This window comes from Lepisma saccharinum, chromosome 9, assembly GCF_977018435.1.
Source record: "Lepisma saccharinum chromosome 9, izLepSacc3.1, whole genome shotgun sequence".
NCBI classification, from domain to species: domain Eukaryota; kingdom Metazoa; phylum Arthropoda; class Insecta; order Zygentoma; family Lepismatidae; genus Lepisma; species Lepisma saccharinum.
In genome coordinates this window covers 71,576,630-71,603,000 of record NC_139237.1, presented here as the reverse complement: position 1 = coordinate 71,603,000, position 26,371 = coordinate 71,576,630, and the positions used below count along the sequence as shown (strand labels likewise).

Genomic DNA, 26,371 nt, shown 5'->3' with positions numbered 1-26,371 from the left:
GATTTCTTTTCAAAATACGTTCCACCACAAATATTTTTCTTGTCCAATTTTCCATGTAACCTTTGTCAAAGCGTTTTTTGGTTTTTGTTATTCTCACTGTATCTCCTATTTTGAATGGCATCTTCAATGACAATAGTGGAGATGAATCAGATTTGAGTTTTTTGTCATACATATTGTGCCATACTTTCAAAACCTTCTCAGGAGTAACATCTGCTGGTGCCATTTTAATACTCGAGTGAATTTTATGATTATAAGCTTTCAAAAGCTTTGGGAGTACATTAACATAACAGCTGGTTCTTTGCTTAGTAAAATACTTCCACATGCGTTCCTTTAAAGTTCTGTTGAATCTTTCAACAATACTAGCTTTAATATCAGGATTCTTTGTTGTAAAATAAATTACATTTTGTTTTTTGAGATATTCCTGCACAATACTGTTGGTAAACTCACGGCCTTTGTCAGTTTGTAATTTCAAAGGTTTTCTTTTGCTTTGTTTGAAAATTTGCTGGAAAGCCTTTTTTATACATACACCAGTTTTATTTTTTACAGGGACAGCCCAAGCATGCCTGCTAAAAATATCGATAACTGTGAGTATATATCTGTACCCTTTGTTGTGATTCCACAAACTCTGCATGTCATTCAATTCAGCCTGCCATTGGTCATCGATATTATGCACAAAATAAAAGTTTCTCGGAAATCGACGCTTTACAGGTCTATGCAAAGTGTATGCAGTTTGCTTTGTCAACCAATGTTTGATTGTTGACAATGGTATGGATTTTTTTACAGCTTTCCATAGTGTTGAAGCTGTAGAATAGGATGCTGGATGAGATGGATTGTACCAGATATTCTCTAATATTTTTTCGCTCATGGTTTGTATCTTGACCAAACTGGAACAGTACGTTTACGTTTGTGCCCTGGAAATGAGGATACAAAAGAAATTGGTTCCTTTTCTTCTTCTTCTTCTTCTGCTAATTCTTGTGCCTCTTCTTGGTTAGCTCCGGACAGCGGAACATGGCGTCCGGGGTTGCCAAAAACAATCTGTTGAATAAACTCCTGTCTCCGGGGGTTTCCAATATATTCTTGAGGAATATTAGATAACGCCAGAGCTCTATTGAATAGTTGCCACCCAGCAGGATTGCTTGTTTTTCGTGGTCGAATTATATCCGATACTAGATCGACAATATTTGAGCCTTCAATTTTATTATTGTTAATAAAAACTGCCCCATATTTATCCCAATCAATATTACTATTATGTAAAAGACGTTCATACAACAGTTCGGCTTTTCTACGATACATGCTGGGTGTAGCAGCTAGAATTTCTTCTTTCATATCAGTCAACTTCTCAGTAGATTCTGTAATCGGTAGCGACACAGGTTCTCTTTGTTTTCGAGTAATAGACAGAAATTTTTGGAGCACAATACTGTAACGATTCCATTTTTCATCATCCGAAAGACCTTTGAGATTCAAAATTACTTGCATATCCTGATCCAATTGCGATAAGGATGTAGACGGTGCAGACATAACAGGATGTCTCATGTTATCCATAAATTCTTGAGGTATTATAACTAGGGAACGGAACTTTATGTGCTAAAAAACACAGAAATATTTATTTTTTATGTGTCATAAATGTTGGAAATATGTGATAAAAACAGGAAAATATGTGACAAAAATAAAAACATTTCGTAACAAAAACAAACTATAACATGCATTTTAAATACCTGAAATTAGTTTCTAAATGATTACCTCTTAGCGAGCAATTTTTTGGAAGAGTTGCAGTGGATCACCATAGTTTTTTCCAAATTCTCCATTGTAAATCTGTGACGATTATCTCTAAAAAGCATCTTATATTGTGAGAAAGATCGCTCCACGTCACAAGAAACAATTCTTGCATATTTGAATCACGAAATGTCACTAACGCTTAAGTTTTCCAAAGCTTCCTCTTCCTCTACTTCACTTTCCAAAACACATGCAATTTGGCACAAAGTTTGAAAACCTTGTTTTTTCCCAAAAGATTCTGTACATTTAGACACTTAGATCCAGTGAGTTCTTGCAGTTTTGATTCTACTATACGGACTTTAACAATGGAAGCTGCCAAAGTGTTCGCGGACGATTCAAGCTTTCATATGGAATTAGAGAGAATGGACAGGTTTGTTGAGATGTATGCCAATTCGACTTTTACGGAGGGTTCCATCAACAGTTCTTGCAGAATTCTTCTTTGTCGAGATCATTTACAACAGATACAATTTTTTCAAACTTCTGGGCATAACATCTGCATCCAACCAAGTGCCCCATCGCGTAACTACAGGTGTAGGGGGAAGGGGAACCTCAGGACATTTTTGTTTAAAATTGTCTATTCTTCTAGCCAACTTGATAAAAACTTTCTTGCCATTTGAAACCAGTTTATCGACATTGGGATAAAGAGCTCTTATCTTTTCACAACGCATGGGCCACACATTTAACGTGCACCATTTTGGCGTAGCTAACGGCAAGGCCTACTGCAGCTTTTTTCATGTAAGCTGCAGCATCTGTCACGAGGAGAAGAACATTGTCAAATGTTATGCCTTCCGGCCACAATAGCTGCATTGCTTCATTAAAAAGCCTTGCTATCATTACGTGTAGCCAGCCCCAGCTACTACTTACAGCTATTTTCTCCCAATAGGATCGTAGGTGAGGTGCCAGAAGTCTGCCAGCGAGGGTGTTCAAAGACAAAACAAACCTAGCACTCTCGATATGAAAGAGGTGCAGAGTAGCCTATAAACATTTTTCCTTCGAGGATTTCGAGGTGGATGAAGTCAATGAGCGATTTTATGTATTTAAAATGAAAATTCGCAAAATATGTATTTACATACGGAAAACTGGAAAATATGTGTTTTTATGTAAAATAAAATTTGCTGTGTTGACATATAAGGCTATAATCAGAATTTTGGCAAAAATGAGGGTCTGTATCTTATCGCAGAAAAAACATTTAATTACCTAAAGTTCCTTTCCCTAATTATAACCATTTTTTTGGCATGCTCCATGTTCAGATTTTTTTCACTTAAATAAACTTGATAACACACCCCCTATTAAAGGGGCTAATAACGCAGGTAGAAATGCTCCGTGTTGCACTAGTATCTGTTTCTTCTGCTTTGTAGAGTGTCCTTTGGCAGAGAGATTACGTATCACCTTCTTGTACCGGCTCAATCTTGTTTTCTGAGGTGTTGAAAGAGGAACATTCCCTTTTAGAACATTGTAACAACACTTACAGATTGAATTAACTAAGGAAGAATCAGCAGCTTGTAATATCGCTGTGCGAAGAGCTGGTTTAGCATCCGACAAAACTTGGAGCACTTTAGCGTGTTTCACTCTTGGAGCCATGATGACAGAATAAACGACTAGTGATTATGCTTGCTTTTTTTGTAGGAATATATACATAATTGATATCATCGTCGGGAAATATCCGCGACCGAAAACGTACTTCTTCCGGAGTGTTCTGCTTCAGATCAAACAGCAAATATCCATGGGGTTCAGCGGTGGCATTCTAATATGCATCTTTTATAAAATTTGGATTCTCCGGGTATACTTGTCTAGATAAATAATTAATTTGGGCTCTGTCTCTTGGATTTTTGAAGCATACAATATAATGACTATTTAAAGATATATCCCTATTCCCTTTTCCCTGATGGAATAGATTTTGAGTGATAAAGAAAAGACTAATATCACGATGATGACACCCTTTTGTAAATAAATCTGTGACTCTTTGATCGCATTCCCTCATCTGATCATCGATAATAATAAGATGAGGTCCAGAATTTGGCACAAATTGGTCAATATTAGGCATTCCTTCCCGAAATTGTACAAAACCAGGGAAATCATTGTATGCAGATTGCCATTCCCCGTAGCACACCAAAATATTGTTGAATTTTACATTTACCATTTGGGGTAAACACTGGAGAAAATGCTTCACAAAATATGTCTTTCCACATCCTGATGGACCAGCCAATATTGCAGAGAACGGGTGTTTCCACAAGCACTCCATTTCTCAAACTGTGAAGAATGTTTTAAATTACATATAATATAAAAGTCGAATGTTATGAATATTTTTCTAGTTGTTAGATTTTACTGATATGTTGTATCTTCAAATTACATATATATATATATTATATTGTATTGTATTATATATATATACACACTTCATCAATAAATAAATATGCGTGTGTGTCTGTATATATATATATATATATATATATATATATATATATATATATACACACACACACACACAGATACAGACAATTTTCTTATAGTACAAAATTCATTTTACAACAGCACAACAAATGCCAGATAGCATTGTACGCATGCGCGTTTGTAAACCCCGCCTACATATTCCGAGCATCAGCGTTGTGTTAGATAGCTCTCCATTGTTTCAACAACGATAAACAGCTTGGTGGCCCAGATCAAATTGGTTCTAGAATCTACTGTGACGTGTACCGTCTACTTTGAAGTATAAAAAGGTGAGTTGCACAATATTACTATTTAGTGTCCAGCAATGCTATCGACTTTAAATTAGCTTCACGGGTTAATATCAAATAGAGCCTTTGACAATCATCATGTTGGGGTTTTCGCAGCTAATGAATTACCTGTACATGTGGAACTACCAGCAGCGTTGATTGTAAATACAGACCCCAAAGATAGCCCCGGGAAGCACTGGCTAGCAATTTACATAGACAGTAACTCCCGGGGGGAATTTTTTGATAGTTACGGAAAACCTCCACATGTGCATAACCATTTGCGATTTTTGGAAAGTAACTCTAAATTCTATACGTACAACACTCATCAGATACAAAGTTACGGGTCTGTGTACTGTGGGCATTACTGTTTTCTGTATTTATTCCATAGAGCCTCTGGTAAACCCATGCATAAATTTCAAATTTTATTCCCAGTACCGATAAAAAACGACAATATTATAACAACTTATTTGCTGACTCGTAAATTAAATTTATAATACTCGGTACGTATACTAGAAAATATTGACAGTAAATACTGTTTGAAATTTTATACAAGTTACATATAGTCCTAATAGTATATTAATAATTTTGTAGCGTTACAGTTTACAACAGCTTACTTATAATCTTTATCTTGTTTTGTGTCTTTACAGAACAATGACGCAATATCCAGAGATGGGATCTTTCAATGCTAGATTGTCCTCTTTCAGAAACTGGCAATCAAAAGAATTCCCGTTTGTAGAAGCTCTGTCCGAAGCAGGATTATTTTACATTCAAAAAGAGGATAAAACAGTATGCTTCAAATGTGGTGGAGGATTATACCGATGGAAATACAGAAACAATCCAATACTAGAACATCGTCGATATTTTCCATTTTTCCCCCTGTCTATAAACCTAATTTCAGATCGACAATGCGGTTGATGCTTTAATTAAATTAATTAATATTTGTTATCCAATATTTCCTCAATATGACGTTTATGATATTCTGCTGATTTTTCTTTCACCATTGATCTTTGTAACGCCCCGCCCCCTCCACCTTTTTTGTCCAGAACATGCTTGGTTTGCTACGCGCGCATGCGTCTCAAAAACACACCCACGCATTTCTTCAAATGTATATCTGCACGCTGCGACATGCAGTATCTCGCAGTTCTTAGTCATGGAATCCTCTATTTCGATGCCGCTGAAAAAAAGATTTCAACCGTACACTAATTTCAAGGGGGTTCTTCAGAAAGAGAGCGATCAGCATTTACCTGAAGAACAAAAACAAGTAACTAGTCTTATACGCCAGTCGATATTATTTGATCACGTCTACTATTTGAATGCTTCGAAAACAAAGGTTATCTCAATCGGGCTTTCCTCTCATCTGGATTTCCAACCTGTGGTCAGGCTACACAGAAGCGGGGCGGCCGGTGTTGAACTACAGTTGCAGGAGTGGCACGCTCTTCAGGAATTGTTTCCAGTAATCGACAATTACATCGCTATTCCAGGTGAGCAGCCTCGTGTTTCCTACCCACTAAGTGAGCAACATGAATTGCTGATAACCACACTGTACAATCGTCGTCAGAACATTATAAGGAAAAAACCAGCTTACGGTTCCCTGGAGATAGTGTTCATCGCAGAAAGTTCGTGGCGGAACTTTATGAAGATATTTGTGTGCATCGAGCATGCGAAAGTTATGTGTGAAACAGTGTCGCCGTATCTGAAATCATATTTTGGAAACTGTGTGGAATCTTGCATTCTCGACCTTCGCGAACAATGTTTCGGTTGCACAGATATTTCCCCTGTCCATGCATGTAATAAGGAGAAGTTTGTGCTTTCCCATCTACATGGATGTACAAAACCTGAGCCTTTGTCTATACAAAACATCGACGGAAAAAGACTTTCCAAAGAAGTGTTTCTTTTTTGCGAGAACATGCTTGTGGAAAAAATAGTGAAACATTTTAATTCAGTGGTTGCAGCAGAAAATGGATATGATAGTGACACAATTCCTTATGTGGGTGAGTGAACAAACTTGAAGAATAAAAACTTGTTAAATAACATGCTGATAAACTGGTGACACAATATAAACATTTTACATATGTATGTGTGTGTGTGTGTGTGTGTGCGGCTCTTTTGAATTTTGTAAATATTGGTAATAAACAGGGATAAAATATATGTCTTGGCTTTTTTTTCATTTATCACCCCTTTAAAAATCCTCATGGTTTATATTTTTACTGGTAACAATCGTTAATAACAACATTAATAATTAACTATATAATGAAAAAATGTGTATTGTGGACTTGTCGAAGATAAAGCATGAGAGCTTTTCTTCACACTGGTAAAAATCGGTGTTAATAACAACATTAATAATTAACTATATAATGACAAAGTGTGTATTGTGGACTTGTCGGAGATAAAGCATGAGAGCTTTTCTTCACACTGGTAAGAATCTGTGTTAATAACAACATTAATAATTAACTATACAATAAAAAAAAATTGTGTATTGTGGACTTGTCGGAGATAAAGCATGAGAGCTTTTCTGCACATCGCTGGACACGCAAAGGCAAGTATCTTTATTTTCATTCTATTTCTAACAGTGATTCGCTATTTTTTCTTGTCACTATAAAAAAACTAATTCAATTTTTCTTTTATCACATCTGTCGCCATTTTGCTTGTTTTTGTTTAATTCCTCTTTATGCATTGAGGTTAATCGAAACATAACTTTAGACTTTTACATGGAATTGAAACATAGAATGTTGCCTCCTTTGATTGAATCGAACCTGTGACTCCTCTTTGATCACAAAACAATTGTGACGGCCATCTTGCTTATTTTACCTACTCTTTATGCATTTAAGATAATCGTTACTGGGGCCCCACACGGCAAAACAACAGATTCTAATTTATTCACACTTCTTTCTTTTTTTTAAAAAAACAACATCATTATCAGCCAATTTGACATTGTGAATCGAACCCGGGGACCTTTTCATTACAGCATAAACATCCTATTTCCAATTAGTTCATTTTCTCTTTGTGCACAAAAAGCTAATCGGAACTTTTAAACAAATACAATTGAATATCCAATTTTCACCAACATTGGGAATCAAACCCTCAACCACTTGGTTAAAACATCTCGCGGAATAAAAAACACACCCGCGCCGCGCCGCCCCGCTCCGCCCCGCCCCGCCCCGCGCCGCGCCGCCCCGCCTCCGCCGCCGCTAAACACAAAACGCGGCCGCCATTTTGATTTTATTGAAATACTATTTATGCACAGATGGACTAATCGGGAACCTATAATGGCGGGACAAAACAATTGGCCTCATTTAACTACCTAGAAAATCGAACCCGCGACCTCTTCATTACCAGGCGACAACAATAACCACTAACCCAAGGCCACCATATTGATTTTATTCAAACACTATTTATGCACAGATGGACTAATCGGGGACCTATAATGGCGGGACTAAACAATTGGCCTAATTTAACTACCTAGAGAATCGAACCCGCGACCTCTTCATTGCCAGGTGACAACATTAACCACTAACCCAACTCGATTTTCGAACTCAACCATTTTGTTGCCTTTATTTACACACAGACTAATCGAGACCATTCAATATTGACATCGTCGCCTTGTAATCAAAGGGTCCCAGGTTCGATACTCGGTGGAGGCACATAGTGGTCCGAATCACCACTTTTCAACTGTAGGTCCAATCCTGATTAGTTTTACCGTGCATAAAACGGACTTAAAAAAACGAACTCAATCTATCAATCGATCAATATTGACTCTACCAGGAATCGAACCCTCGACGCCTCTTGTTTTACAGAGCAATAACCTTAGCCGCTAAGCTTTCGGGGGGGGGGGTACAGCACCTTCGGCGCCATCTTTAAATCATTTCTTCATGTCTTTCCATCATACGCAATGGTTGCTTGCGCGCGCATTTCCTCCACACACACACACACACACACACACACAAACATATGCACGTGTTAGTTAGCATACATCAAGAAACAACGTGACAAATCCATTGACCCCCTCCCCCCACCGCTTCCGATGTCTTCAACGTGATCAGACACGTTCTGCTGACTCAACAATAAAACCGCTCGTGGCCCGCTACGACCGGATGTAACATAACACCAGCCGCATCAAATTTTTGCTGACGCGTAGGAACGAAGTGCTGTCATTCTACTCCATCCGTGGACAATTAATATTCTGCATTCGAACTGTGAATACAAATTTTGATATTTTTGAGGAATTCATGGGCTTTTATGAGATTCCGAACACTGAAGCCAAAACTTAAAAAAGGGAGAGAGTGAGTCATTCATTAATTTATTTCAGTGATCAGAGCCCACCCACAATAATTTTTACAAGTCGGCGCCCCTGGTCCCTGGATCTAATATCAAGTTCTGCATTTGCATTATCCGAAGCCGAAATTTTAATATTCAAAGATTTGAATCCGCCCACACCTGCTTAAAACATGACAAATTTGTAGCAACATTATTTATTAAAGAAGAAATCTTGCTAATATCCTTGCACGAACATAACGATTAAAGCGGTCGAAATCCGTCCGAAAAGGCTAAACAAGATATTAACAAAGTACCAAGGTGTGTGAACTTCAGTGAAAGCTTTGTCCCTTTTCCCTCACCGAAAGGGAGCAACCGTTATATTCTGTGAGAATATTCTCATAGGCTGTTCTTTATGCATTCGCATTAACATACAGCACCGTCAGCCACGGGGTGAAAGTCAGTTCTGGGATCACACGTTTCCGTTGTTTTTCGCCTGTGAAACCCAGACATCACATGCAATCAACTGGCCCAAGTCAGGGGCGTGCCGAGGTATTTCGTAAGGACTCATCTGCCGTAAGGCAGGGCCGCCCCTAGGTGGGTGCGGGGCCTGGGGCATACAATATACGCGGGGCCTACAACCAAAGTTTTTCACAGGCCTGATAAGAGATTTTTGTTCCTTAGTCTGAAATACAGATGTCTATACAATATAAACACTATTATAATCAATTTATTTAGTTTAATGAGAAATAAAATATAAAAACAATAAAAATTAAAATAAAAGCCTAAGCAAAATATACTAAATATTAAATATACTGATTATTAATGTATTTAGTATAAGGAAAAATAAAATAAATAAAAACGAAAATAAAATCTTGAGAAAAATATTTGGACTTAAAAGGGATAAGGAAACAGGTGAGTGGAGAACGTTACATAATTTAGGACTGCATAATTTGTATTCATGTTTAGATATTATTAACATAATCCTTGGCTCTACAGCCCTGAAAGCTCTCTCGACTGCCAGACTCCCTCCCACAATCCAACCTAGATGTGTGGAGATCAACAGGTAATGGAGTGACGTGGGGTCAGCACTTCGAACCCTCATCCGTTATAGGAGATTTCTGAGACCGGGTTGCGCTACTCACTCGTAGCTCCTCAATTTCCTCACGATGGTGGGTTGCCAAGGGCCCTATACACAGTCCAGATATTATTAGAATAACTAAATCAAGAAGACTTAGGTGGGCAGGCCGTGGCACGAATGGGAGAGGAAACAAGAGTTTAGAAGATTCTTGTTGGGAAACCTGATGGTAAGAGACCTGTAGTAAGACAAAGACGAAGATGGAGGGATAAGGTTGAGATTGACCTAAAGAAAATCGGTAAGTATGGAGAAGATTGGATCGATCTTACCCAGGATAGGGACAGATGGAAGGATTGTGTTGCTGCAGCCATAAAACTTCAGGTTTAGAAGGCTAGAGAGTTAGTAATTTAGTATAATAACCTAAGAGCAGTACTACTTTCTCTGGCGGTTACTGAACATTTAGAGCTAAACGGGCTCAGAAATGGTAATTTCTGCGAACTTTGACCTTGAATAATTTTACAATTACAAGACGCACGAGAGACAAGACTCAAAATTTTTAATTACTAAGTTCCATGCTTAGTTTCAACTCCACAAATTTCATGAAAATATGAGATGGTCAGGTTATGGGTTGTGTTGATTTGATATGGACATGTGTAGTGTGTGTGTTTCACCTCTTCCAGTTCCTCTTTGTTCTCTTATCTTCTTCTCCCCGCCTTGTGTAAATAATTTGCTCTCTGGGATTCTAGGAACAATCACATCTAAACAGCATTTGTCCTCCTCTCTCATGTTGACAGCTGCTCATATCAAGGAATCCTTTATTCACGTGGTTTATGCGGACTCATGAAAGTCACTGCTATGAGCCGATCTTATCGACAACATAAGCGTATAAAAGTCAAACCTTTTCCGGTGCAGAAGCAATTATTCCGCGTCACACAACTTCCTACGATTTCATCAGATGTAACTATGAATGCACGTGTCGTAACACCTAATGATGGGGTTTGTCTTAGTAAAAACTCACCTTCCACCCTCATTAAGAAGTCGTGGGGAAACAAGTCTTGTAAGACAGGATTCGCAATAAGCTTTGTGTGCAGTCAAAATCTGCAGGTTAGTCAATAACCACTTTGTGAGATTACAAATTTGCGTCATCTACAAATTTTCGAACATATGACGAGTATCCTGTTTAATCATTGCATTTTAAATGGTCAACTACTCAAATTTGAGTAGGCGTGACAAAATTTATTTGTTAATTTTTAATATTATGACCATATCAGAATTTAGGATATTTTCCCCCGTCACACAATACGGGAAAAAGTCCCTAAACTAAAACAAAATTGGGACAGACCCCTAACAAGAAAAGAAAATATGTCTGTTAACCTTCCTCACTCAATTTTTAAAACTAATTCATTCATGCATTACTTAACAACGACTGAAACTATACTGTTTCCGAGGTTAAAATCTCCATACCTATTAAAAGCTGAGGCTTTAAAGGGCCACTCACAGGACAACATGACTCCCCCTAGTGTATCGTTAATAAAAAAAACACGTTTGTATTAATTAACCTATATCCGCGAGCTACGCAGTTCTATCCCTCTATCCTGCGCAGTGGTAGCGTCGTCGCCTTGTAATCAAAGGGTCCCGGGTTCGATTCCCGGTGGAGGCACATAGTGGTTCGGATCCCACTTTAAACTGTAGGTCCAGTCCCGATTAGCCTTACTGTGCATAAAGTGGACTTAAAAAACAACAAATCAACAATCAATCAATCCCTCTATCCCATTTAAAGAAAAAAATGAATTAAAATAGCACAGGTACAGAACAGAAAAATGAGACCACAACTCATATACGAGGTGCATTCGGAAAGTAAGTACTATCAGGCTGTTTTAATGGATTGAATGATTGATTAATTTGCTTTATTTTTACTTCGCTTTTATGCCACTTTTGGCTAATTGCGAAGATGGGAATGAGGGATGATGTAATGAAATTGATGAATTGACACTCACAAACATCCATGTCCAGTCCGGGATTCGAATCTGGGACCCCTGGCGTCGTAGCCAATCAGACTGTTGTAAGACCATTTTTTTTTTTCATTTTACTATCTTTACTTTTATACGTGGTGTCCGTATTTATTGAGGTATCAATACACGATACCAAATTTTTGTATTCCCTCCGCGTAGAAAACTGCCACCTTTCTGTTGAGTTGAACTAACGTAGTATACTAATGACGTCTTATTGTAATGCTGACTTATAGAAGAAAAAGACGCAAATGAACTATTTTTGTTATAGCCTGTTCAAATAAACAGTGAGATATATTCCTGATATGTAAAAGTTTAATGTTAGTTTGGAAATGTACCCGAATAAATGTAATTAATCCTGATAACGTCTGTGTTTGCATTGCACAACACTGAGGCAAAATGTATAACGAATATCAAATCCACCCTTCCTTTTTATTTCCGAGCAAACAAGGTTACACCCAGTATAAAAGCTTTTTTTTTCAAGAGATAGAGATCATGACGTCACATATCTCTGAATAGAGTTAAGAGAGTTTTTTGCGTGAGTGAAGTGTAGAGTGAAGTGTAAAATCCCCATATGGGGATTCTGTATCTTCCTCTTGATCGCACAACAAAAGGAGGTGACTGTTATTATACTTCTCTTAGGAAGAAATCGTACAATGCCAAGGTTAAATGTCCTTTTGTCGAGAGGCAAAGATGTTGGTTGGTGAAAAAGAAGGAGGACAGAGGGTAACACGAAGGATGAACTCATAGAGCTGTACCCCTTCCTATCTCCCCCTGCCAATTACCTGTTGGGCCTTCCCGATGCCGTAGTACTGACACAGATAAAGATATGATACACTTATCGGTTATAGTAACGTCGTAGTCTTGTAATCATGTATGTCGTTCATGTGTTTGTAATTGCACCGCATTCACATCATCACCATTCATCCACAGCGTCGCGATATGCCAACACTGGAAGAAAAACGACGTAAATTGAGCGAAGTCAAATCGTTAGTCAGGAACATCCTTGTGGAGTACGGCCTTGGAGATAGCCTTCCAAGAACTTTGAATTACATAGAAAAAAAAACTGATTTGTTTGATTTAACAAAACATGTTTGCTTAGGTTTTTTGTTAACCGCAAACAAAAGAATTTACTAAATTTAGTAATTCTGACAAAATATTTTTGGTAACTGAAGAAATGTACATGATTACTAAAATAATTTGGTTCTGCTGAACAATGACTTGTTTGTCGACTATTGAAACAAATCTTTGGTTACGAGAAACTATTGTTTAGTTGTTTCAAACAAACTTTTCATCTGTGTAAGAAATCAGTCTTCTTCTCGGTCTGTTCTCGACATTTAATTCCAGTCTCGTTCTCGACAAGGTGTAATTGCGAGTTTCAAATCTCGAAATGATTGATGCATAACGTGAAAGCATGTTTCCTAGGAGATAAGTATGTAACCTTGCACAGCCACAAGACCTAGCCTTGTGTCGTCTCTGCTAATCTTCTAGGTTGCTTCAGTCATTTCACACTGAAACGTGCCCTGACATTCATAAGATGATGCATATATACAACATGGGAAATATGTTGAAGTGTCGTTACACAAGCTGTTGAAGGCTGCGTTCCTGTCAACAAGGAAGACAAGACAATTCTGGCTTCCGTGAGGCGGGCAGTCGCATTACAAACAAACAAAATTCCACTTGTATTATTCCACGTGATTATCTCCCATGTCATTCCAAGCCAAACACTTTCATATAAGCTACAATAGAACTTTCAGTGCAAATTATTTCCACCGACACAGATTTCGAAACAAGGGTGCACATGGTGGGATACTGGTGCGGACCGCACCATCAAAACCTTTGGAGGAAAAACTTTCTCCTTTTAATAATATACTATATAATATTCAACATATACATCCGTATTTCTCTAAAGTTTATGTAGACAAAGTTTACACCTTGGCACCTTGCTGCAATATGGATGATGAGGCGATGAGAGGAGTGAAAGGGGGGGGGGGTCAGGAGCCGCACACCAGATCCGACCCGACACGACACGGCACGATGAGTAATTTTTGTTGCAAACCGACTCGGGGAAGGTTTAAAATGGCGCGACCGCACACCGGACGAAGCATTTGACTCGAGTCACCTTGCGACGGTTTACGACAAAGCAACGAAGGTTGGTGGAATTTGTCCTCGCGAGGAGCGCAGTGTGACAAAACGCTCTGTGCATGTGCGAATCCTTTCTCGATTATTTGGGGGAGCAAGATATTGTCTTCTTTGATCTTGCAATCATTATCTTTGCTTTCTCCTCTGTATCTCTACCTCTTTCTATCTTTCCTTGTCTCTTTCTTCCATGCTTCCTCTTTCTTCCCTTCTATTTTCAACTTTCTCTTAACTTCTTATCGCTTCGTTCCCTCTGTTTCTCCTTTCTTTTCCTACTAATTTTTCTCCATCGGTTTTTCTGTCTCATTTTCTATTCTACATTTTTTGTTCCTCTGTTCCTCTATATCTTACTGTCTATTTTTGTTTCTGTCTCACTTTTCTCTCTCTTTCAATATTTTATTTTTTAAAATATTTTGGTCATTGTTAGCTTTTGTCTAATCGCAACGATCATGATGAGTGAATTATACAATATTTCAGAACTGAAGAAAAGTGTAGAAAACCACTCTTGCCTTAAAAGTTCATGGATGTTACCTCCTCTATTCTGGACCCCTCCAAAAAAAAATAACAAGTCGGATAGAGGAGAAATGACAAAACACAATGAGCCGACCTCCGTGACGGAGTGGTTAGCATATCGCGCTACGACGTCAGGTGTCTCGGGTTCGAATTTCGGCCTGGGCATGGGTATTCTTTGTGAGTGTCCCTTCATCAATTTCATCATATCATCACTCATACTCATCTTCGCGATTAGCCGAAAGTGCCAGAAAAGATAATAATTGAAATCAAGGGCAAAACCCAATGAAGAGTAAAAAAATACGATGATGGAGCCCTCTTTATGAATTTCTTGGACACGCCCCTCTGAGCGAAGACTGTATTTTGAGTTAGAGGAATAGAATATGGCGCTTTTCATGGAATTTTCCAATATGTCGTCGCAATATATTACCTGGATTGTCTAAGGAGACTCGAATGAACACTTGGGCAAAAGTTGAGTGATGGCCCCTATCATGGATGCCACAAATAGCATTTAGCTCATATTGTGTTATCAGACTTTCAAGTGGCTCTGTACATATCACGTAGCTGTTTTACCCCCTCTTATCATTGGCTGTTAATTTCATGATCAGGAAAGTCATGACATGAGCCCGGATTTACGGGCACTAAAAACTACCCAAATGGGCACCAAAAAGTTACTGAAAATGTGACATGATAATAGACACCAAAAATAAAAAAAGGATGTAATAAATATTCACTTTCAATATTATGAATAATGACAGGCCTCAAATTAAAATTATCTAATCCAAAATGTTTCCATAACATTAACGTTTGTAATATCATAATGCATGCAGAGGATGTGTAATGATTGTATAATTTTTGTTTTAAAGGAAAAAGTATTATATATATTTATTTATTATTTTTCATTTTCAAAACAGATCTTTCAAAAGTATCTGTTCTCTAGGGGCCGCAAATCCAGTGGGCACAAAAATGAAACGCTGAAGGGGCAGACGTGAAAAAAACCATCGACTTTACATTTGACTGAAGCAAAGTATGAAGTGAATTCAGTAACAAATAGGAAAGGATTGATTGGGAACGGAATAAATGCGACGGAACAAGTTGGAAAGGATTAATTGTGGACGGAATAAATTCGAGGGAACAAGTTGGAAAGGATTAATTGTGGACGGAATAAATGCGAGGGAACAAGTTGGAAAGGATTAATTGGGAACGGAATAAATGCGAGGGAACAAGTTGGAAAGGATTAATTGGGAACGGAATAAATGCGAGGGAACAAGTTGGAAAGGATTAATTGGGAACGGAATAAATGCGAGGAAACAAGTTGGAAAGGATTAATTGTGGACGGAATAAATGCGAGGGAACAAGTTGGAAAGGATTAATTGGGAACGGAATAAATGCGAGGGAACAAGTTGGAAAGGATTAATTGGGATCGGAATAAATGCGAGGGAACAAGTTGGAAAGGATTAATTGTGGACGGAATAAATGCGAGGGAACAAGTTGGAAAGGATTAATTGGGAACGGAATAAATGCGAGGGAACAAGTTGGAAAGGATTAATTGTGGACGGAATAAATGCGAGGGAACAAGTTGGAAAGGATTTATTGGGAACGGAATAAGTGCGAGGGAACAAGTTGGAAAGCATTAATTGTGGACGGAATAAATGCGAGGGAACAAGTTGGAAGGATTAATTGGGAACGGAATAAATGCGAGGGAACATGTTGGAAAGGATTAATTGTGGACAGAATAAATGCGAGGGAACAAGTTGGAAAGGATTAATTATGGACGGAGTAAATGCGAGGGAACAAGTTGGAAAGGATTAATTGGGATCGGAATAAATGCGAGGGAACAAGTTGGAAAGGATTAATTGTGGACGGAATAAATGCGAGGGAACAAGTTGGAAAGGATTAATTGGGAACGGAATAAATGCGAGGGAACAAGTTGGAAAGGATTAATTGTGGACGGAATAAATGCGAGGGAACAAGTTGGAAAGGATTTATTGGGAACGGAATAAGTGCGAGGGAACAAGTTGGAAAGCATTAATTGTGGACGGAATAAATGCGAGGGAACAAGTTGGAAGGATTAATTGGGAACGGAATAAATGCGAGGGAACAAGTTGGAAAGGATTAATTGGGAACGGAATAAATGCGAGGGAACAAGTTGGAAAGGATTAATTGTGGACGGAATAAATGCGAGGGAACAAGTTGGAAAGGATTAATTGGGAACGGAATAAATGCGAGGGAACAATTTGGAAAGGATTAATTGTGGACGGAATAAATGCGAGGGAACAAGTTGGAAAGGATTAATTGGGAACGGAATAAATGCGAGGGAACAATTTGGAAAGGATTAATTGTGGACGGAATAAATGCGAGGGAACAAGTTGGAAAGGATTAATTGTGGACGGAATAAATGCGAGGGAACAAGTTGGAAAGGATTAATTGGGAACAGAATAAATGCGAGGGAACAAGTTGGAAAGGATTAATTGGGAAAGGAATAAATGCGAGGGAACAAGTAGGAAAGGATTAATTGGGAACGGAATAAATGCGAGGGAACAAGTTGGAAAGGATTAATTGGGAACGGAATAAATGCGAGGGAACAAGTTGGAAAGAATTAATTGGGATCGGAATAAATGCGAGGGAACAAGTTGGAAAGGATTAATTGGGAACGGAATAAATGCGAGGGAACAAGTTGGAAAGGATTAATTGGGAACGGAATAAATGCGAGGGAACAAGTTGGAAAGGATTAATTGGGAACGAAATAAATTCGAGGGAACAAGTTGGAAAGGATTAAAATAAATGCGAGGGAACAATTTGGAAAGGATTAATTGAGATCTGAATAAATGCGAGGGAACAAGTTGGAAAGGATTAATTGGGAACTGAATAAATGCGAGGGAACAAGCTGGAAAGGATTAATTGGGAACAGAATAAGCGGGAAAGGATTAAGCGGGAAAGGATTAAGCGCAAAGCGAACGAAAAAACACGCAGGAATACGTGGGAGATGATTAAGCACAAACGGAGTAAACGTGTGGAACAATCGCGAAGAGAAGAAAGGGACAACTGAATAACAACAAAGGAATAAGCGCTGAAAAGATATAGAATGTGTGAGCCATACGGTTTTGATAAAACTTGTATATTTTCTCTGCCTCAAATATTGTTTCTTATACAAATCTGATGTAATAATGCACCGAACAACACAACACGTAAAGAGGCAGAAATAATTCAATTTTTCATTTACACCATTTGAAAAACTTTTCTGCATGTGTTCATGAGTGATGTGCTTGTTTCACTATGAAGCCAAGTTAGAACCAACGAACCATTCCTCTCGGATTGTGATTGTGAATCTTCGATAGATAGCTCGCACCTGTTTCAACACAAGATAAACCAAAGTTTCGTGGAAACGAAACTCAGTTTCACAGCCTTTGCTCCGAGGTGTTGACATAACTGTGTCAAAAGCTTGAGTACATGCCACCTACTTACGTCAATTTAAGTTGCCACCGTTAGATAGGCGCTCGATGGTGACAGTGTTGGTAACGAACGACGCCAAAATTTCACCAACCTTCAAACCAGAACCACTGAAGAAGCTTGGTGACCAAGCGCGTTAAAGCGAAGCGCCACTGAAGTTCCCGGGTTCGAGTCCCGGCCTGGGCATGGATATTCTTTGTGAGCGCCATTCGTCAGTTTCATCATATCACTCCTCTTCCTCACCGTTGCCATTAGCCAAAAGTGGCATGAAAGCAACGCTAAATAGCAAAATCACAACTGATGGTGATTGGCTGAAGGAGGATTTGATGGATCGCACATAGTCGCAAATTTGACGCAAGAATGAGGAATGGAAATGCGAAGAAAGAGAAAAGGAAAGAAGAGTGGAACAAATTAAAAGGAAGAAGGAATAAAATACAGAAATGCAGAAACGAAGGGGAAGGAAAGATAGAATTAAATAAAGAATGAAATGGAGGAAGGAGGAATGGAAATAATAATGGAAGAAATAAATTAAATATAGAAAGAAATGGAGTGTTAAAGGAGAAAAAGATGGAAAGATGAAAGGAAAGAAGTATTGAAAAATAAAGGGGGAACGGAAGGAAGGAAGAAAGGATAGGAGTGATGAAGAAGAGAAAGAAAAAATAAATAATGGAAAGAAGAAGAGGAAGGATGGAAAGGAAGGAGATGATAGAGTACGAGAAAAAGGTATAATGGAAGGGAGAAATGAAAGAAGATATAAACGAAGGGGCGAAGGAAAATAATTGTAAAGAAGGAATGAAATAAATAAAGGAAGTGAATGGTGGAGAATAGAAAGAAGAACGAAAGGGAGGAAAATATGGAATGAAATAGAGAAAGGGAGTGAGTGATGAAGGATAATAAGATGGACGAAAGGAAGGATTAACTGAAAGATGGAATGAAATAAAGAAAAAGGGAACAGGAGGGAGGAAGACTGCAGTCCTGACAACAGAACAGTGAAGTAAAGGCAAGCAAATTAAAAATGATTATCTTAATTTCAGTGCTTGTATAAAAATAACGACCCCAAGGGCGTACTACCAGTCTTTCAAACATGCTGATAGCACAATACGTAACGCTCCTAACTAACTTACATGTATTATTTTTACAATTACAATAATGCATACGTTGTTAGGTTAGGAATCCAGATCTAGGGCTGGAATGGAACCAACAGAATTACGTTTCGGGTAACGCAAGCGTAGCTCCAACACAACTTTTGAGTCTGTTGCCGAGGAACTTTCATCGCAGCTGCCTGCCTGAGTGAGCCGGCATGAAATTCTGCTGAATTAGGGGAAGGAAAGCATGAACATTGGCGCGCAGTGCAACAGAACAAGGTTGACGACATCAGCGAACTCAGCCTGATGGAAAGAAACACACGAACCATCCAAGCGAGAGCATCCGTAGGCTTACTTTACGCACATTCCTGCTTCCGTTGTTTACAACTCCTCCGATATCTCATATGGTGCAAGTTCTGCATAATGTCAGCCTTATGTATACACGCATAACACATTCTGACGCCCCATTGCACAACGTGTCTCTTGCAAAATGAACGAAAATATCCATGTGTACATCGACGTCGGTATGGGAGTGGGGGAGGGGTCATTGGCGTCGCTAGAAATTTTCCTAGGGGGGTCGAATCGAGGACACCCCCTCCCCTCAAGATATTGGGATACAGACCAGTGGCATATGCAGAAGTTTGTCAAGGAAGGGTGATTTTTAATTTTTTTTAATTATCGGTATTTTAAATTGTTATTATTAATCTTATATTATATTATTATTATTATTATTACTAGTAGTAGTAGTAGTAGTAGTAGTAGCAGCAGCAGCAGTAGCAGTTTTAGTTTAGTTTATTTTAGCATCCAACAAGCTTATTATATGAATAATATAGTACTTGTTACAACCAAGATTACGTTACTTCTAACATTAGGAGCAGTAGCAGCAAACGCACTAGTATGAGAAGCTTCGGAACGTGTGAAAGTTACAAATTAACAGAGTTTCAGTGTTGCAAATTATGAAAGTTTCGTACCAAATTCGATATCTCAAGACCATTTCTAAACAATGACGCAAAATTAGGTGAAATACAGTGCTTAGTTGCCATAAATTAAAGAAAAGTAGATGGAAATTTCCGGGGGGGTCGACCGACAGGTTCGAACCCCCCCTGCCGACGCCCATGGGAGGGGTCGAACCAGTTCGGCGAGTTCCGAAAATGCTTGTCATTATTATTGTTAATAACAGAAAAATAATAAGTTATTATTATTCGAACAGAATAACAAAGTAAAAAATACGTTAGTTCCAAAAACAATTCAGCCGGCATCAGCGGCGGAGTGGTTAGCACAGCATGCTTCGATGTTAAGGATCCCGGGTTCGAATCCCGATCTGAACATGGACGTTCTTTATAAAGTGCTCCTTCATCAATTTCATCACTCATCCTCATCTTCGCAATTAGCAAGAAGTGGAAGGAAAGCGAAGTAAAATAACGAAATCAATCAATATAATATTGAAGTTTCATCAGTGGCTTGACCCCACTCCCCTACAAGAATTTTTGGCGACGCCTATAGGCATGTGTATAATTGGATATCCATGTCAGAGAGCTGGTTCTAGGGGTGGGGGTGGGTATCAGCGACATTCAGCCAGAACCTGAGTTCTCCCAACAGGTCAGTCGCAATGACGTTTCAAAAATAGAAAAAACATTTATAATGTCCTTTACTGTTTAGATTCTAACGGGAAGTTATGCGAAAATCGATAAAGGCGATTTTTCACAAATCTGAAAATATAGGAGATTAAAGTTAATTTTTCTCATATAACACATAAGAGTGATTAAGAGAGATCGTGTGCGAATTTTCCAAGACTTAGTAAATCATTACTCACTTAGTTTTTTTTAATATAAATTCATGAATGAAAATAGAGAGTATTTCTACTTTTCAACGCAACAAACTAGGGCAAAGCGAAGACGTTCTGCTAAACCGAACTAGAAAGCCAACGAAAATATTCTGTTATGCAATTTTAGATTTTATTACGCAGTTGAATCGGTGATGATAGCACCCCGGAAACGAAGAGTCAAAGCGCATTGTTTTGTAAACAACAGGTCCAAAGTACGATTTCCTTTATAGTTCAAGGAATGCACTACTTTTCAAGTGGGACTGAGTGCACCAAGTAGTTTCCAAATAAAGCAAAGTATGCAAAATGGAAAAGCAAATAAAGATTGTGTCAAATTTGAGGTACGGAGACGAAACTCTGACCGAGATGGCCTCGAAAATTCGAATCGAGCGATACGAGACTGATCCCTGAAAATCGAGGCGAGTCCGAGACTGGGTATCCGATACTCTCGCTCTCGTTCAAGACTTTGGTATGATATTTCAAGAAATTTATTGTAACCAAATTTACTGTACTATGCGACATTCTTCACACATACCGAGGGGATATATACCTGATTGTTTACAGATAAGTCGTATATTTAGTTTGAAATTATTGTTCAAATCCTTGCATAGGCACGGGTGTTCTTTGTGAGCGTCCTTTCATCAATTTTATCACTCATCTTCATCGTCACGTCAAAAGTCGCAGAACAACAACAACAAAAAAGATACAAATACAGTGAAACCTGCCTTAAACGGAATCGAAAGAGACCTGATTTTCCCGTTGAAGCCAGGTTTAATGCAAGTGTAATGTATAATACGTAATTGAGATGAAATTAGAAACGTTCCATACTTTTTTGCGAAAACCCCGCAACCACACGTTAGATGATACAAATTCAGTCTTTCCCAGTTTTTGAGCATACCTGGTGGGTAAAGGCGGCCGGACGTGATGCTGATCACATCATCGCAACTATGGCGGAGATCAAGAACATGTGGAGAGCTCTATACCTCCACATCTCCCCATATGCCTTCATGGCATGTGTGCACTTTTTACCTTTATATATATATATATATATATATATATATACACACACACACACACACACATTCATACACACACACTCGTTCCTATCACCTATTGTCTAACGTAACAATATTCCAAACTTTTTGTGAGGAGTGTATATTTCGTTTGTGCATTATAAATATACTCAGCAATTTACACAAGTACAGAAAGAAGCTACTCATATGCACAAGAAACAAATGAAGTGGATGAGATTTGAAACTTATTGCAACACAAGAGAATTCAAATCCGCACACTTGTTAGATTTTTCTTTGAAAGAGAATACTGTATTTTATTGTAGAGCAATAGGCTTAACTCTGTCGCCTTCCCGCCACAAAAGCAGACGCCAGCAATGATGTCTACTTGACGTATTGCCGGGAATTTATGCCTACCGCTCTATAAACTAGAGGAAGTTATACACATGTGTCTGTAGTCTTCGGATAGTTATGCACTAAAAAACCTTTAATGCATGCAAATATGCTCTTTAAATGCTCTAAATATGCTCTTTAAATGATCAAAATATACATTTAATTTTTTTAAAATTTACATCAAACTCAGAAAATTTAGCTTTAGCTTGTAACTATTTATTAATTACGCTGTTTACATAAGTAAAAAAAATATGGTTTGGCTTACCTTATTGACAACTGACCATATTTTACATATGGCTTTTGTATATCTTTATATATGTTTTTGATTTCACTGAATGTCACGATTAGCAGAAGGTGGAATTTCACCAGCTGCCTCTCATTCTACTCAGCACGAGAGGTTACTATTGTACTTAATAACTACGTATTGTTTCAGATGCTCAAAAGTAAACTTATACCTGTTATCCACGAGAATACTTTTATACTCTGAAAACACTCTCTCCACATCACAAGCAACAATAGGCGCATGTTGTAATTTCAACAAATCGGAAACGTGCAGTTCACTTGCAATACCGTCCACATTTTGTTTCCCTTCATGAATAGAGCTTTTAGCCAGAATTCTTCGCGAACATATACTGAATCATGCTTCTGATTTGCTCCAAAGGAAAAGAAACTACAAATTTTCAGACAGAAACAGCAGAATATGCATTTGTAAGAAAAAATTGGTAAAATATGCAATATATCCTGAAGACACTGGAAATATGCATTTGTATATGCTATATGCCAGCGGCGTGCATTCAGGATACACAAGATACGCACTGCGTACCCACAACACAGTAAGAAAAAATAAACATTTTTTCGGCTTCCCCGAACATTAAAATTCAACAATTATCGCTCCGAAAGCAGTTCCACTGCAAGAAATTCCGATTTCCGCACGAACACACTGCCGCCTTCCTGAAGGCAGTCCCGATTGATCCCGATTGTGACTTACGCACCCACCCGATCCGCGTTCCTGCCGATTTCCGCAGAAAGACGCTGTTTCTTCTGCTTGGTACCCTAGAAATTCGGAAGGTAACCCCATTGGCTCATATCAGCCCCGACCACGTGTTTGGGTCTGCCCGCGCTTACCCTCTCTCCCACTTCTTTCCCGGTTCTAAGCATCGAGGGTACCCAAGATTTTGACAGCGTATGCAGTGTTGACAGTAGTCAACATATTTTTTTTCTGGAATGCTTAGCTTACTAGCATTTAGCAGCCATTTTCCACCACTGTTGGGTTGCAATAAAAATACATTATAAAAAGTGATACAGGAATCAGACAGGAGGGCAAGAATATGTAGTGGTGGAAGATCATATTTAATATACGCTTTTTTTTCGTATAGGGAGGTGAGGACCAGAATGGACTGTCACTGTGTCGAGGGGAAAATATGTGAACAATTTGCAAGTTTCGCACAATTCTCAGAGTATGAGAGTATCTGTTTATCTCCTTTCGGGATCAACATTTCCTTTGAGTTCCATAGCATGGGTGTTGATTGTTGACACAACGATATGAATGAATGATAAAAGAAAAACATAATGCTTACAATGGGATTAGAATGAGCCCCCCCCCCTCCCCCTCGCGCCAGACATTGCAAAGTGATGTACGGTAGTTTAGCTTTTGAAGTGTTCTGGGATGTATGCTGACGTATTTTCTACTTGTCCTTAATTATCTCCCTTCTACAAAATACTTTGTCGACTGGCAACTCCGATTCATTCGTCCACAAGAACGCGTGGTTTTCGGGCATAGCGGGACCGGACACAACGTATTCTTCTGTCGTGTGAAATTTGCAGCGAGTGTTTCGTTCATATTATTTACATTACAGGATCTCTATTGTTTGTCGGTGCGGTGAAGTGATAAAATAGCGGGACCGGGAGTTATTGATGACATTCTGGAGAAGGGATTTTCGGGATTTACGAAAAAAGTGTAAACAATCCGAAATGGAAGGTCTGTTCCTGATTTGGAAAAATTGTTTCAGGCAGGAGTTGTGAAGGATGGTAAGCAGTATATTAGGCATTTTGATTTTTGAGAAGAAGAAAAAATATCTCTACAGAGTGATTGACTGAGTAGAAAAACAGTGAAACTTTATTGTTGGCTTTATTTGTTGGTTTCCTCTGCGAAAGATGTTGTGAAATAGTAGAGGATACTGAGATTTATCAAATTTATTACATGAAATTTGAAAGGACGGAAAATGATTGAGCCATTTCCTTCCCGTTCAATGTTCATCGCACTGCATGAAGGAAATAATCAAAGTTGAATTGTTGGACTCTACGTAGCTACTATCAGAATATATTTGCGAATATAAAATATCATACATATATTTTACCTCGTTACATTTGGATATTGATACAAGGATGAGAAATTTCCCATTATAAAATTGTAGAAAAAAGTTATTTTCTGAATAACATGATGGCCAGGGAGGGGGGGGGGTTCTGGCCCCCATAATTCATTTCGGTTGGCCCTTGTTGCGTACCCTAGTTTAAATGTCACCGCACGCCACTGCTATATGCACAATGCATAACTATCCGAAGCCTAGTCATCTGTCAGCAAACGCTTACAAGTAATGTCTAAATCACACGAGGCTAGATTTCCAGTTGGACTAGTTGTGTGGTACTTGCTCACCTGCTAGATTTCGCCTCACACCATACTCGTTGCCGTACTTGTTGGAAGGTTGTTCCCACAAAGGCATTACTCAGACGAGCGATTTGAGGAAGAATGTTGTAGGAGAATAACTACTTCTGCTATATTAAAATTAAAGCATAGCCTATCTTAGAAATTCGCTTCAAAGAAAATGTGGTAGTGAATGAAATATATATTCATACATTACATTCGTACGATTAATTCATAAAAAAAATGTTCTTAGTGGTAATAATAAATATTTTCATTATCGGCGAATCATATCTGTCGTGTACAAATCTCATTGGTATGGATAAATTTCCAAATATTCATGAACACGAATGCATCTCATTTCTGTTACTTTTTTTGTCCTCGAGCAGTGAACAAAAATAACCAACACTCTGAAACCTTTCTCGTTGAGAAACTCACAGATTTTCTTTACATGACCAAACTTTTGCTCTGATTGGCTGTTACCACAGCATCTAGGAGAGAAGCCAGTTGCAAATACAACATGGTCTAGTCACCAAAACCAGTAACAGACGGCCTGTCAGGCATTATTTCCGGCCAGGTAGCTAGTCAAGCCCCAACTAGGGTCTTCGGATGGAAATCCAGTTCCTTGTGATTCGACCTTAATACACTGAGTATTGAAAGTGATTCTGGTTCCGATATTCCAGCTTCGGACAAAATTCAATTTTCGTAAATATCTCGTACTAACGCTATACGTACTTCTATTACGTACCTTGATCAGGAAACGTAGAATCCTAGGCATAATGAACTGATAAGTTTCACGACACCACCGCAGTAAATGAACCGAGGAGCAGCAGGTTATGCGGAGACTAACATGTGCTAACACTGATCTTGTGGCAGCGAAGAAAGTTTAAGTGCATAAGTTCCTCGAATCGACGACACGGCCAAGATAAGCACAAGTTGATTACTCTCGAAGGCGTGATTGAAAAAAATGAAGAATGGTTCTTGGAAACCGAACGGAGCGTGGGAGAAGTGTTGATGCGTTCATAAGCGCCCCAAAGACACTTTCAACTGTTTCACGTTCTTCGGATCGAAGTTCCCCGCGTCTGTGTCCATAATCCAAACGTGTGCAAAACCTCGAGTGCTTTACTGCAGCAATGTGAATCGTGCGAATGCTTTAACACATTGTTTCAGTGTTGCTAACCATGTATTTGATCAATGACAGAACGACCTCTAGATGCAACATATCTGCCAGTCATCAACAATCCTTTGTGAATAGGAAGCCACGGTTATCGAGTCGATAGGGTGTCTGATTTCCACGCTGGAGATCTTGGTTCGATTCCCGAGTTGGATGATGTCAGGCCTGCAATGGTCATGCATGAAGCGACTGAGATACACCCGGCTTCTAATAAATGGCTACCTGGAGGGAAACCAAAGAGAGGGGGGTAAAGGTGGGCGAAGTGTGGCGAAAATCACATCACCTTCACAAATGGCCGGGATTGTGAATGTTTAGGCAGGGTTGT

At 38.7% G+C, this 26,371-nt stretch overlaps 1 protein-coding gene across 1 annotated transcript in view; it reads right to left on the bottom strand.

Annotated features, from left to right (window-relative positions):
* The window catches only part of LOC145992131 (E3 ubiquitin-protein ligase rififylin), a 122,474-nt gene extending 96,500 nt beyond the window's left edge, over positions 1-25,974 (bottom strand). Inside the window, exon 1 of the mRNA XM_083128385.1 lies at positions 25,621-25,974. Within this exon, the coding sequence (XP_082984511.1) occupies positions 25,621-25,650 (30 nt within the window). The 5' untranslated portion in view covers positions 25,651-25,974. The remainder of the gene's footprint in view (positions 1-25,620) is intronic.
* Positions 25,975-26,371: the final 397 nt, after the last annotated feature.